At 40.2% G+C, this 15,144-nt stretch overlaps 1 protein-coding gene across 1 annotated transcript in view; it reads left to right on the top strand.

The window, feature by feature from the left end:
• ELL2 (elongation factor for RNA polymerase II 2) overlaps positions 1 to 13,382 on the top strand; it is a 91,888-nt gene extending 78,506 nt beyond the window's left edge. Inside the window, exons 8-12 of the mRNA XM_066273864.1 lie at positions 2,684 to 3,254; positions 5,217 to 5,283; positions 8,463 to 8,634; positions 12,118 to 12,162; positions 12,252 to 13,382. Of these exons, the coding sequence (XP_066129961.1) occupies positions 2,684 to 3,254; positions 5,217 to 5,283; positions 8,463 to 8,634; positions 12,118 to 12,162; positions 12,252 to 12,368 (972 nt within the window). The 3' untranslated portion in view covers positions 12,369 to 13,382. The remainder of the gene's footprint in view (positions 1 to 2,683; positions 3,255 to 5,216; positions 5,284 to 8,462; positions 8,635 to 12,117; positions 12,163 to 12,251) is intronic.
• The last annotated feature ends 1,762 nt before the right edge of the window (positions 13,383 to 15,144 follow it).

The raw sequence follows: 15,144 nt of genomic DNA, 5'->3' as shown, positions 1-15,144 counted from the left end.
GGTCAGTTCCTCTGACTTTTAGGTGAGACAAGTGAGAGCCACAGAACGTGCACTGCTGTCTTCCTGAGGATGCACGGCTGTCTCCTCAAAGGTGCACGGCTGCCTCCCCGGGGGTGCGCGGCTGTCTCCCCGAGGGCGCGCGGCTGTCTCCCCGGGGGTGCACGGCTCGTTTCCAGCAGGACTCAGCCTTGAGTTTTGGAGAAGTTCTCAGCCCAGAACTCTTCTCCACTGGACTGTAGTGCTTGTCAAAGTTCTTTTTTTTTTTTTTTTTTTTTTTTTTTTTCATTTTTCTGAAGCTGGAAACAGGGAGAGACAGTCAGACAGACTCCTGCATGCGCCCGACCGGGATCCACCCGGCACGCCCACCAGGGGCGGTGCTCTGCCCCCCAGGGGGCGATGCTCTGCCCATCCTGGGCGTCGCCATATTGCGACCAGAGCCACTCTAGCGCCTGAGGCAGAGGCTACAGAGCCATGCCCAGCGCCCGGGCCATCTTTGCTCCAATGGAGCCTTGGCTGCGGGAGGGGAAGAGAGAGACAGAGAGGAAAGCGCGGCGGAGGGGTGGAGAAGCAAATGGGCGCTTCTCCTATGGGCCCTGGCCGGGAATCGAGCCCGGGTCCTCCGCACGCTAGGCCGACGCTCTACCGCTGAGCCAACCGGCCAGGGCCTGTCAAAGTTCTTAATATCTACTTTCCCATTTTTAAAGGATACTTTTTATTGTAAGATTATCTACTTTTCCATTTTATCATTAACTAGAAGACCTATTCCAGTGGTTTTCAACCTTTTTACACTTGGAGACCAGTAAAAATAGGAGAATTATTTCAAGGACTTATTAAGGCAGAAGTCACCCTGAGCATAAGTGAATTTGATTAACATCATTAGGTCTGTAATCACACAAACATCAGGGTGGTTCACTCTTGCAGATGGGCATGAAATTTCTGGGAGACCAGTCCGCTGACTGGCAGTTGAAAAACATTGACCTTTCCACTCCCATATACAGTCTCAGATAACAGAGAAAACTGAAGATATTTCATTTTATCTGAAACATGTTCATAAAAGTATTTGTTGGGGAAAATGTTTTTTTAAATAAGTAAACAAAAAATTTTGACATTTTCAGACATGTTTTCTTAAAGCTCTTTTCAGTTAGATTCCAATCAGAATACTGCGATTGGACTTCAATTCAGCTTAGTCTCCCCCAAGCTATTCAGTTTATCTTGGAAAAAAGTGGGGGGGAGATCCTGGGTAGCATTGGAATTAAATTTGCTTGGTCTCAGAGGACCCAGCCAGCCTTGAGCTCTCCGTTTCCCACATGTTTGGGACTGACAGTGGGACAGACCTCTTTACCCCAGTACTGGTGACAGAGTGCTTTTCTCTCTGGACCCTCCTTCCAAGGATTAGGGAGATAGGACAGCTGTGTGGCAAATAGTAAGCATGCCCTGGGCAAAGGCTATTCACAAGTCAGGAAATGTTAGCACCCTATTGTGAGGAACAGAGGAGAAACAAAATCAAAGCAGTTCTGTTCTTGCCTATACCCTACCCATAGAAGCCCCAATTTCAATGCCACTTACCATGAGGCTGCTTATAGTTCTGATCTAATTATACACTGGGGGCCGAATCAATGGCACTAAATTTAAAATAGATTAAATTAACAGGATGATTAGGTCGTTTTCTCTAAAGCTGAAATTTAAGCCACAGTAGTGTACCGGATATATTTTTCAACTGAATTTTTTTTAATGTAAATACTATTATTGTTGCTGAATTGGACTAATATTAACATGACTTTGAAATTTTTTGAAGCAGTAATTCCATATCACTTTTCTAGACCAGTTATTAAGAATTATTTTCCAATCCAATGAAGTGGGGGAAATGAATAGTATTTCAACAATGATAGATACTTAGAGAAATTTCTCTGAAGGGGTTGGCTGTTGCCAGGTGCAATAATAAATGGCAGCCAAAATATTCATAACTGGAGCATGTTAGCAGATTAGAGGAGGTTAAATATGTAAGTGTAGGCTTGTTGCCCTTTACCTACTCTTGTTCTGACAGAGTGCAATGATACAAACTGCTTCCTGCTCTCGCTTATTAGAACTCGGTCAGCAGAGGAACGAAGCCACCTCTATCTAGTACTCTCCTGAGTGGTATAATTCACATAAATTGGCATTGTCTCAAGGAACTTAGGGTGGGGCCTGTCCAGGGTGCTGCAAAAGTAGATTTACAGTTAGAGTATGTGAAATAGAATTTATTCTTGTATTATTATTTATGATTGTATTATTTTCCATACAAACAACTATAAATCTACTTTTGCCCCACACTGTATAATCAGAAAGATAAATGCTCCAAGAAATATACAGTGTAGGCAAAGTAGGTTTACAGTTGTTCGTATAGAAAAAGGCATGAACATTATGAATATTACAACAGCCGTATTAACTCAAAAGAATGTCAGGGTGGCACATTCTTTGGTCCACTCCTGCATTTGCCAGATTCTTTTTTATATTAGACATGAGAATTTATTTCACTTTTGTTTTTATGGCTTGTTTGTTTTTGCCTAAGCTTGGAGAAAGGTTTAACACAACACAAGTCATAAACTTAAGTACAAATAAAAATACTCAGTGTTCTTATGGTAATCAGTGATGCATATATTAAATTATATTTTTTCCTGTTCTCCTCTCCCCCTTTGCCCCACAGAAACGACTTTTAGATTCAGATTTCATTGATCCTTTAATGAATAAAAAAGCTCGAATATCTCACCTGACAAACAGAGTGCCACCAACATTAAACGGTCATTTGAATCCCACCAGTGACAAATTGGCTGCAGGCCTGCCACCGCCGCCCGCAGCTGCCGCCATCCCCACCGCCCCGCCCCTGCTCTCCACCCACCTGCCCGTCTCCAACCCTCCGCAGACTGTACACTCTAACTCCAACTCCCCCAGCACTCCAGAAGGCGGGGGGACTCAAGACCTACCTGTTGACAGTTTTAGTCAAAACAGTAGTGTCTACGAGGACCAGCAAGACAAATATACCTCTAGGACTGCTCTGGAAACCTTCCCCTCTGACTCAGTTCTGCTCAAGTGTCCAAAGCCTATGGAAGAAAACCATTCACTGTCTCACAAAAAGTCCAAAAAGAAGTCTAAAAAACACAAGGAGAAGGACCAAATAAATAAACACGACATTGAGATGATTGAGGAAAAGGAAGAGGACCTTAAAAGAGATGAGGAAATTGCCAAGCTGAACAACTCCAGTCCAGATTCCAACGAAGGTATTTTATACTTCTAAAAACCGCTGCCCGAGTACATGAATGGAAGAGGGACTGTCATGAGTGTAAGGTGGTGCTGTTCATAATTATAATCCTCTTTTATCAAATGAGTTTCCTTTTAGTTATTAATATTAGTATTGTATTTTTGAGCAGGTTTCTCTTGCATTTTACCATAGTCATTTTTGGTCTCTTTGTAGCCAGCTATTAAATATGGTTTTTATATTTGTTAATAAGATGGTGAGTGACATTTGAAAATGACCCTGTCATCCTCCTTTTAAAGAAAGTGGGCTTTGTTACCCTCTTCCATAACTGTGATATAATGGTATTTTGTAACCTCAACATGACCTGTTATATGCCATTCTTGAACTGACTCAACCAGACACACAATTAGCAGTAAAAATATTCATTTCCTTCTTTGTCACAGACACAAGGTCACCCTTGCTTTAATTAATATTAGCACAGGGGAAATGTCAAATTCTTTATAAAACAGACAAGGTACAATCACATTTACATATCCATAATATTATCTTCATTTAGAGTAAAAGCAGTTTGTCTTGTGCAAGTCTGTTGGCGATTAAACTAACCAGTAGGACTGCTTACCTAGGATATAGTGATTTTTAAAACCTAATGACAAAATTAGTTTTTTTTTAAAAAAGAGTTGTCCTCTAAAACTAAGTCTTTTATGCCAGCACAGAGAAGATCAAGCCGGTCATTTAGCAATGCCGCCCATTTCAAATCCTAAGCATAACTAAGGCAAAACTCCCCAGGGAAATGCAACTTTGAGAAAGTTACTTTGATGAATAAAGTGTAAGGGTATTGTCTTTTGTAGTTTGCCCACAATACTGAAAGTCTGTAGTCCTTAGATTTAACTATTTTTACCATACAAAAGAAGCTTTGACTCTAGAAGAGTATGCTAACAGTGCTTTTATTGACATGGGGGAGCATATTGCATGTCAGAGTATATTTGTGAAATATTGGGATCAGTATGATGCTATATAGTGGCCCAAGAGGTAGATGTAAGCTTTTTCCCTCTAACACTGTCATACTTGAATTTGCCAGGTCAGAAAAAGGCAAGAGGTAATACCACCTCATTTTCAGAGTTAGTAAACCAGGTTCCTGGGTATGCCCCACTCTCCACACTTCCCACCCTCAGATGCTCATCCTTTAAAATATTAAACGAAGAAATTATCAAATTGTGTGTTTCGCCAGCAGGCAGGGTTAGGGTCTGAGTTATTATTTTAACTCTACTTTGAATGAATTACCCTAGTAAAAAGTCTGAACATACCCTCTGGAAATGGTGCGAACAAATGAAATACTCAGGGATTTTATACACTTTCATAGCATAGTCCTGAATGACTAGCACTTTATCTGTTTGTTCTTTTTAAAACAAGTCTCTCTTCTTAGGAGGGTTAGAAATTAGAGGAGTGTAAGTCAGTGTTTAGTAATAACTTATTTTAAATTAAACCAATAGGAAAACTTCCTACCCACTTCTGCTGTCTGCATACAAAAAGGGTAGCCATGAAAATACAGGGACCAGAACAGTCTGCTACCTGGCTTCATTGTCTCATCTGCCTTGTTTAAATCCTATGAAAAGTAGATGTCGATATAAAATTTGTATCTCCCATTGTCTGGCTGCATCTGCCACCACAGTCTTTGAATTGCTGGGCAGATGCCACAACTGTTGTTGAAAGAATAGAAGATTGACCTTGGGTTAAGATGGAATTCCTTTATTGTGCAGACACTGCAGTAGCCAGGGTGCTTTCAATGCCTGGCGTCGGTTTTGCTGGCGCTGGTCATAGGGCCTCCATTGTTCGTGTTCAATTGTATTCCTTGCTCACTGTTGCTTATTGAGATAGATGAATAGGATTTGAGGAAAAGTCTTCCAGATGTTTCTGATCTATTTTAGAATTATAGGCATTTTATAACCATACTGTTGGTGAACACTTGGATTTTTTTTCTTCGTAGGAGTTCAAGAGGGTTGCACTGCCTCCACGGAGCCTTCTTCAACAATTGAACTCCCAGATTATTTGATGTAAGTTCAGATGTCTGCCATTGGGAGAAAACTGTTTAATTTTAGAAACTTGCAAATTCTTTTCCCATAATTTGCAAATCGAAAAAGTAAGAAGTTCCAGAAATAGTGTCCTGGAGCCACCCCTGCAATTGAAAGGCTGCCATTCAGCCTGCTCGTCCCAAATCCACCCTGTCAGCTTCGGCAGCTTGTGCCACCCCCTGCTCTGAGCTCCGCGTGGTGGCCTTTAAGTATAGAGAAGCCTGTCCTTTGTTCCGGGGCCAGGCCAAGCGTTTGATTATGGAGGATTTCAGGGATCAGCCTCTTCAAAGCTGACAGTCTGTCTGCTCAGTCGTTCCCTGCACATGTTACTGATGAAGGAAGCGCTTCCCTCTGCAGTTCATACAAAGTGGAGATGGACTGAGGTTTAGTTAAGTAAAACTATCAAATTAATTTTAAGAGAATAGTAAAATTTGATCATCTCATTTTAGTACAGGTTATAATGTTTTTCTTGTTATGACAAGTTGCTAAATGCTGGGCTGGGGACATTTTTGTAACTGGCTATCACAGAAATTATAACTTGGACACATAATGCTAGCTTTTTTATAGACTCAATGGCTTCTATAAGAAGAAAATAATTAAGTTTTAAAATCTAGAGAAATGGAGAGTGAAAGAGCAAATGGGTCTGTCGATAGCTTAAAAAATGAACAAATGTGCAAATAGCTTGAATATAGAATGGATGATGGAATCTGGGCTGCATAAACATATTTTCTCCGGTAGACAGAGTTAAACTGTGCTCGTTAGCCTTCCATGTCCTATGAAATGCTCATTTCTAGATAGATTAGAGAACGTCTTATACTTAAAATATATTACTTCCGCTTGCCAATAGTGTGAAAGCTGTACTTACTGCGGAATGCTACAGCAGGATACCATCACGCTGGTTCTCATCTCTTAGCTGAGAAGCCCCCAGGGCCATTTCTTTTTTTTTTTTTTAAATAATTACTTGGCCCTGGCCAGTTGGCTTAGTGGTAGAGTGTCGACCTGGCATGTAGAAGTCCCGGGTTTGATTCCCAGCCAGGGCACACAGGAGAAGCGCCCATCTGCTTCTCCGCCCCTCCCCCTCTCCTTCCTCTCTCTCTCTCTTTTCCCCGCCCCACAGCCAAGGTTCCATTGGAGCAAAGTTGGCCCGGGCACTGAAGATGGATGGCTCTATGGCCTCTGCCTCAAGGCGATAGGATGGCCCAGAGGGGCAGAGCATCACCCCCTAGTGGGCATGCCGGGTGGATCCCAGTCAAACACATGTGGCAGTCTGTCTCTCTGCCTCCCTTTTTCTCACTTCAGAAAAATACCAAAAAAAAAATAATAATAATTATAAAACAATAAAAAATAACTAGTTTAAGGCCAGTTGCTGCATCTGCATTAGTGTATTTCTGTACACTTGTCACCATCCTCGCTCTTTAAAAAGTACAAAACTACATGACCTATGTGATTGTTTGCTTGCTTTATTTAAGTAAAAGCAATTTGTTTTTAAAAATTAAATCTTGTGTAAATACAGAAAGTTTTCTAAAAATGGTGAGAAAGCATGACTTTTCAGAAGTCACCAAAAATATAAAATTTAAGTTGCTTCACAAGAATCCAAAAGATCATACTGCAAAACCTTAATGATCAGCTTTAAATAATTCATACTTAACTACAATATTCCTAATTTTTATATATTAGACTACTTCTGCTACTTCTGGTTGTGAATTATACAAACTATTTAAATTTTATTCCATCACTGCATAAAGAGCCAACTGTAGAACTCCTGAACTTTGGTGGAAATAGTGAAATGCTTTTCATTAAAATGCCAGTATAATCAAATAATCTATAATAGCCACACAACTGTTGATCAGTTTATTTTTCCTAGGGAATTTATTAAATGAAATATTGAGGGTGTGGTTTTGAGAAAGCAGGGTAAATATTTGGTATAACAAATGGAATCTGAGTTTCACAATCAGTTTAGCCCTTTTCCTCACATGCTTACCCCGGAACCCGTTCCTCCCTGTGGGCTCCCTCTGCTGCGGTGCCTGTCTGGAAGGGACTGCTGCCCGCTTGGCTGGCGGTGTTCCTTTTGGAGCAGAGGCACCAGCAGGGCAGCTGTGAATCCGCACACTGCACACACTGCCTCACTCGTAGGAACAGAAGTATTCCTGAGGACATTAGGTCGCTTGTGCTGTTATCACTTTTCTCACATTTGCAGCTAGGTATCTGTGCTATTACATCTTAAATAAAACTGGTGAGAGTATCTGAAGCCATTTTGGAGAGGACTGAACTCCAAGGTTTTCCCACAGTGAAAAACATTATGTACCCCCGGGGCCATTCTGAATCTCCTGCTACCTCCTTGAAATTGCTTTGAAATCTCACTTTTTGTCTCAAAAGAGTCAAGGGAATTTTGCATTCCATGACAAAAGCAGAGTGCAAAGACCCAAACCAGAACCTGATGTCATCCCAGTCCCCAGATCCACAAACAAATAATATGAACTCTGTTTTAATATAAAATGCTCATTTAATTTACTTACCACTGAATAAACTGACACTTTGGCAAAATGGCCTTTATTTAGGTCCCTAGAAATAGTCATAACGTGAAGTATAGGTTCATGGCATTTTTATTAAGAAAGTAAACTACAGTTATAGCACAACACTGCCTTTATTGCACATAGTATGGCATGTTACACTATATCATCTTTAAAAATGATAAACAATTCCCCTTTTGTATTTTATATGTATTTGCCTAATCAGAAATGGGAGGACAGGGTCTGAGGAGAGGGGCCTGGAGCACCTTGGTGGAAGCAGGTTTGAAAGGCTTGAAGATGGGTCTCCTTGTATTAGCAGGTCGGGGGACAGCTCTGACTTTAGCAATTACTATGTGACATTTTCCTGGTTTCACATTACCCATCTAGTCCTCTGTCTCCATGTGACTTATAATAGACATTGGTCTCTGCCGCTGGTATGTAGTGAATTATTTTGGGTGGAGAAAGGTTTAGGAAGCTACATCTATGTGAGTGTTGTTTTCTTTTCACATAGTTGCACTTTAATTCCATTGCCACCATGTCTTTCTTATATTTCCATACTCTCCTCTGAAGTTCTTAAGTGGGATAGTTTCATCTGGAAGGTCTCTGAAGGAGTGACACAGCTATTGCTCTATTTTCTGTTTTTCTTACTAGAAAATACATTGCTATCGTCTCCTATGAGCAACGCCAGAATTACAAAGATGACTTCAATGCAGAGTATGAAGAGTACAGGGCCTTGCACGCCAGAATGGAGACTGTAGCTAGAAGATTTATCAAACTGGATGCACAGCGGAAGCGCCTTTCTCCAGGCTCCAAAGAGTATCAGGTGAATAAACGCATCTGCTCTGAGACGAGCTGACTTTCCTGTTCTACTTTCTTCCTCTGCCCAGCCCAACCCCATTAGCTGTCAGAGCAAGTCTGCTTGCTGACCTGCTTCTCTGCAGCTTTGCTTTCATTGAAAATTAGCTAGGTAACTAAAAATTTGAAATAGTTCTTGAAAATACGTAAATATTGAACATGTATTTCCATCCGTGGAAAAAAATAATTTTTTTAGTTAACATAATATGTATAAAATGTAATATATGCTTATATGTTTACTATAATATAACATATAGTGTACTGGGAAAAATAGCACACACAATAGTGGAAGAAAGTTGCATTCAGGATTCACTGAAATATTTATTGCATTGCCAACTTAACTCAGACTATATAGCTCCTAGATCTGGTGCTATTACCCAAAGCTGCTATTTCAAGTAAATATTTTAATTAATTTTTAAAATAACCTCAATCTGACATAGATTAGGAAAGAATAGACTTAGAATGTAAAGAAGTCTGGGGTCTGAGTGAAGAAAAGCATGGCGCTTCCAGCTATTCCAGAGACAGACTTGTTAGCAGATAGTAACCAGTTCCTACCACCCTACGTTAAGTGGTAACATTACTAGTTAACAAAGAACAGTAGAAGCCTGACCTGATCATTTTCATAGTTCTTGGCAAAAGGATTAATATAAATGAATGTGTCCTTCCTTGTATAAGCCAGATAACTTTGTCACACTTCACAGGCACAGATGGTGCCTTCATCCCAGTCCACTACCTTTGTTCTGATGGGAGCCTAAGTGAGAGGTTGGGTGGGTTTTCCCACAGTGGGGAAATCAACCTGAGAGCACGTTGCCCTAGATTCCTCATGTCTTTCCTTAGTGGGCCTTATTTCTTAAGCCACTAGAATGATAGATTTTGCTAGAGGACTTGGTGTTTGAGGGTGCAAGGGGTTGGTGATATGATAGTTTGGGTTTGTTTGTTTTCCTGTATTTACCTGTGCACTGTGATTATATTTAAACTGCAGTGTAATTCCAAAGATTGCTCAGTGGGTAGGCGCAGGCTGCAGAGCCAGAATGCCTGAGTTTGATTTCTAGCTCTTACTGTTTAATACATGTGACTTTGGGCACAAAGTTATTTAACTTGCTTCAAAATCACCACCCATAAGATGAGGTGATTATAGAGTTGTGCAGAATAAATGTAAGTATTTGGAAACTGCTTAGTTTCATCATACATGCGGTCATATGGTACATAAGGGTTAGCCATTTTCCCCAGCCACCTGATTCCCCTCCCACAAGCCATCAGTAGTACTGGTTTCCAGTGTATCTTTCAGAGGGGTGTGTGTGTGTGTGTGTGTGTGTGTGTGTGTGTGTAAGATGTATATCCACAAGCAAATCCATATAATATACCATATGTAATTAAATCTAAGATGTCATCAGTTTAAGAGTCACCATTGTTAAGGTAAAAGTATGATTCATTATTATCTGATTTCATTAAAATAAATGGGCATCTTAGAAGTAATAAAGTTATTAGAATATATACTCACAAAAATTAGGGGATATTTCAAAATGAATATGAAGCAATAAAACATTTGTTTTTTTATATTAAACAAGAACATCATAAAAGCAAACAAATCAAAGAAAGTTGTTCGATTATGCAAATGAGATACAAACTCAGTTATCATGGTTGAGTAGCAAGTGACATACTGGTGGGGGTGAACGGAAGCATGTCAAACTGGACCAGAGTGCCACACATCGACTGCTCAGTAGGGTGTATGGTCTCCTAAGACTGTCAAAACACACTGACAGCGATGGGGCAGGACAGGTCAGACTGCCCAGCAGTTCTTGTGGGATCCTCCACCACTCTTGCTCCACGGCAACTTCCAGCTCAAGAAGTGCTGTGGGAGGCATTGGATGGTTTGCCAGACATCTTCCCAGTGCTTCCCAAGCATTCTCAATGGGATTTAGGTCTGAAGAACGTGAAGGCCAGTCCTTGTGTTTGATTCCTGCCTTCTGAAGCTTGTTGTTGATGAGATGAGCACAGTGGGGCCTTGCATTATCATCCATGGAAAGAAAGTTGTTTCCAACTGCTCCAGCACAGGGTACCACTATGGGGTTCAGGACCTCATCTTGTTATCTGACAGCAGTCAGAGATCCATTTCTGATGACGTGGAGGTCGGTACGACCACCAATGCTGATGCCAGCCCACACCATGATTCCACCACCACCGAAGGAGTCCCTTTCTCACATGAAACGTGGATTCTCCCGTAGTCCTCATTCACGCCAAATCAGGACACAATGATTGTGAGGCTGCAAACTGAACCATAACTCATCAGAGAAGAGGATAGTTCACTCAATGTGGGTCCAATGACGATGCTCATCAGCCCACCTTCTATGGGTTCTACGGTGTTCAGCAGATAATGGAATGCATACCACTGGTTCTCAGGCGTGCAGTCCAACACCATGGAGCGGGTTTCGTATGGTCTGGGTACATATCCATCATGTGGCAGCAAGAAACTGCCCTGCGGCTCTGTTGCAGTACAGTGCCTGTTCCTTCTTGCCAATAGGGTCAAGTAGCGGTCATCTCTTGCTATTGTGGCAGATGGGCAACCCTGCTCCCATCTTCTTCATACTGTGCCAGTCTCTTGAAAGTGATTCCACAGTCTGCTAATCGCATTTTGGGATGTCCCAAGTACTGTTGCCACTGTCGTCTGTGTTTGACCAGCTTCAAGATATCCAAGGCTCTCCAGACTGCACATTAGGGCAAATCATGTTGCAGGGGCATTGCAAGGGTGGGAAATTGCAGGATGTGCTCTTTCAAGATCAGGGAACATGCAGATACTCCTGTACTTTCAGCCTTTTGTATAGTGCATTTTCACCAATGAAATAAAAGTTGGTTTTGCATCTCATTTGCATAATTGAACAACTTTCTTTGACTTGTCACTTGCTTTTCTGATGTTCTTGTTTAATAAAAAAAAATCAAATGCTTCTTTTTTTTATTGCTTCATATTCATTTTTGAAATATCCGCTAATTTTTGTAAGCAGTGTATTATCATCCTATTTCCCCTTTTAAAACATTATAGCAAACTATATAAATTGTTCTGCACTTTACTTTTTTCACTGAACACCGTAACGCATAGTAGAGAATTCTTTTTATATAAGTACATGAACACTCCCCCCTTTTTCAATAGTCTCCTTAGTATTTCTTTGTGTGGATTAATGGACTCTTAGATTTTGTTTATGTCTTTTGTTTTACAATGTTGTAGGGAGTAACTTTCTACACAGATCTTTTCACTTAGGCACAAGTAAATCTGAAAGAAAAGTGTAAATTCCAAGTCAGATTTGCATTTGCTGTAGTGAGAGCAGTTGCCAAATTGCCTTCCTTAAAGATTGTACCAATTTACCTCCCATCATCAATATTTACCACATGTGTGTTAACTGTTTTAATTTGCAAACAAAAAAGGTTCTCTTCTGATTTTTAATTTTTAATGTTATAGAATGTTCATGAAGAAGTCTTACACGAATATCAGAAGATCAGGCAGGTAAGTATCATCACTGTGGGTTTTCTGGCATGAAGTCGGGAAGTAATTACAATTCTACAACCTGATTCCTTGTTGTTTTTCCCCCCCAGTCTAGTCCCAATTACCATGAAGAAAAATACAGATGCGAGTATCTTCATAACAAGCTGGCTCACATCAAAAGACTCATAGGGGAATTTGACCAACAGCAAGCGGAGTCCTGGCACTAGCACTCTGCTGGACCGGAAGATGTGAATAAACTGAAGCTTATTTATTTAAAATTCCAAATGAGTTGCTCTAAGATTCTAAAACAATGAAACTTTACCTGTTGAAAGTTTCAGTATTTGTAAACTTGATCTACTTTTTCCCCCCATTTTTCTTTGCTTCTCTTTATTTTTGAAGCTGCTTTTTCTGGTCCTATTCTTTCCCCCTCAAGACTTGGGTTTGTCAATAGAAGTAATTTGTTTTTAGATACTGGGGATCCAGTATCTACACTTCAAATCAGTTTATTTCTTAAAAACTTGTTCGTAATTAGAAATAATTTTTTTAGATATTGGGGATCCAGTGTCCACACTTCAAAGTTATGTGTGTTTAAAAAAAAAAAAAAAAGTAAGGTGCAAGGTGAAATGCTTTTGGATAAACATAAGCCTATTTTCTGATCTTTCTTAATGCGAACTCTTTGCCTTAAATGGTGGAATATTTGGAAATTTGCACAAAATACAAAAAAAATTAAAACATTGTTTTGGAGGGTTAAGAAATGGAAAGGTCTATGAGTGTGTGTGTGTGGTAGCTACACACACATGTATACAGACTGACTTGATATAGAACAGTAAGTCCACCCTGCGAGTTAACCCCCCTTGCAATGGTTGCCTTAAGGTGTTTGCTAGTTGTGTAAATAGTGTGTTAATCGTTAGCTACGCTGCCTCCCACATGATTGGAGCGGTGGGAAGCACGCTGTGTGTCTGAGAGCGTGTGCGCAGCCCGTGTGTGTGCGTGTGTGTGTGTGTGTGTGTGTGTGTGCAGAGGTGGTGTGGATGTGAACATGCCCGGAGGAGAGAAGCTGCTACTGTCCGCAGGCCGAGCGCGCAGGTGAGACAACTGGCGAGTGTGACTGCAGGTGGGTTTTTCTTCCTATCAAATTGCTCCTTCTGTTGTGGAAGACAAAAGCATTTCCATTTCAACCATTTGTCAGCTTTGTTCTTGGGCAAAATTGATATGTTATGAAAATGAAACAAATCTATAGTTTTGGGGCAAAATTATAAACTATGTAGTTAAAAAGTAAAATTAAATATGTAGGTAACCTATTTATATACTGCTATAAAGTATTTTTTGAAAAGAGATATGCAAAGAAGTTATTACCTACATGAAATGTATATTTAAAGATTTTTGTTTTTCATCCTGGGTGCCAGGAATATAAACAAGAGTGGATATATTTAACCATAGCATACTGTGATTCATCAAACAGCACAAGCTTTCATTTCATGGAGTTTACCTGTTGACGTTGATTTAACTATCACTTGTTTTATCATGTGGGAACGTAAGTTATGTCAGAAATACAAGGATATTGAACTAATGTTGATTCAAGTTGTGTTGTCTTACCGTATTGTCTTTTCAAAGTGCTGCCAGTTAAAAAGGGAAGCATTATGTTTACAAATCTGTTTTGAAATGTTTGCCAAAATTTTGGTGGTATCTTTAATAAAGATGTTTGTGTCCAGCATCCAAAAAAAACCAAGTAAATAACTTTGTTGTGTATTGCTATAAACCAGAGAACATTAATGTCTAGAAAACCTGAGAGAGCATGTAGATGAACTTTTCTCTTTGGAGTTCTTCTAAAACATTAACTGGAAAGAGTAGGTAATATAGTAAAAGTATACAAAAGTATACAAACTATACAAAGAATAAAATAAGACCCTGTGCACTGTACTATAACTGTAATATCACTGCAGAAATTTAATTTCTATGTAGCATGGGCCTCCTAGGGAATTCGATTGATTTTAGCATTGAAACCCCTGGTGCTCTTCCTTTTACCTCAGAGTTGGTACAATCATTATTAAATGTTCATTTCAAACTTTCAGTTAAAAACAAGGAGAGGAAACTTAATTGGGTCAATTTGGTCCTCATATTATTATGGTGGAGTCTGCTGAGGGATTTGCCTATACATAATGACCCCATTGGTGTCATTTCTTGAATATCTTGGCCTTTTAATCAAAGAGTATGTGCTGCTATTTGCTATGAGAGGTGTTTCTCAAAAACAAGGTTCTTGGACCACTTATTTCACCTAGGTTAGAATCTTTGGGTCTAGGGCCCAGGCAGCCTTCCACATTTTCATAGCTATCGGCCAGCTGACTTTGCGAACTGAAGTATGAGAAGCATTGGCTTGGATGTAGTGCTCAAACGTAGGTCTCTAAATTTCAAAGTCTTGAGCTGAAGTTCAGTTATTGCCCCTCCTTTTTAAGTCCATCCCTATCAGCAGGTGCCCGTCACTTTCCCCTCTACAAGATGTGAGGCACCCTCCCAGTCGTTTCACTGCCAACTCTCATTTCAGAACTTGCTTATACACAAGGCCTCTAGCTGGTCGATTGTTAGCCCCGGAAGACCCTCCCCACCTACGTCTGGTTTACAGATTGGATAGTAATAGAAGCTGGAGATGCTGTGAAGAAGTCCAGCTTTGCATTGCACACCCACAGACTTACCACCAGTCTATCAAAGCCTTAATTTAGATGTTTGTGTGTACCTTGGGAAGATCCTGACAAAATGTGTCTCTGTTTATCAGTCGTAAGTCTGAGAGCTGTACATGTCTGACTCTGCTGTTACCTTAGGCTGCATCTCTTTTGAAGATGGGCATAAGCCTATTACAATATTTATAATCATCATTCATCTCCTGCTAGATTTTTAGATACTCTCAAATAATTGTATTAGGAATGGGTGGTCACTTAGTATCAGTTACTCTGATTGAAAATTTTCTTTTTTTTTTTTAAAGCATTAAATGTAAAACAGCATTGTCAA

This window comes from Saccopteryx bilineata, chromosome 4, assembly GCF_036850765.1.
Source record: "Saccopteryx bilineata isolate mSacBil1 chromosome 4, mSacBil1_pri_phased_curated, whole genome shotgun sequence".
Lineage (NCBI taxonomy): Eukaryota > Metazoa > Chordata > Mammalia > Chiroptera > Emballonuridae > Saccopteryx > Saccopteryx bilineata.
The sequence above is the reverse complement of the archived record's forward strand: the minus strand, read 5'-3'. Positions and strand labels throughout refer to the sequence as shown.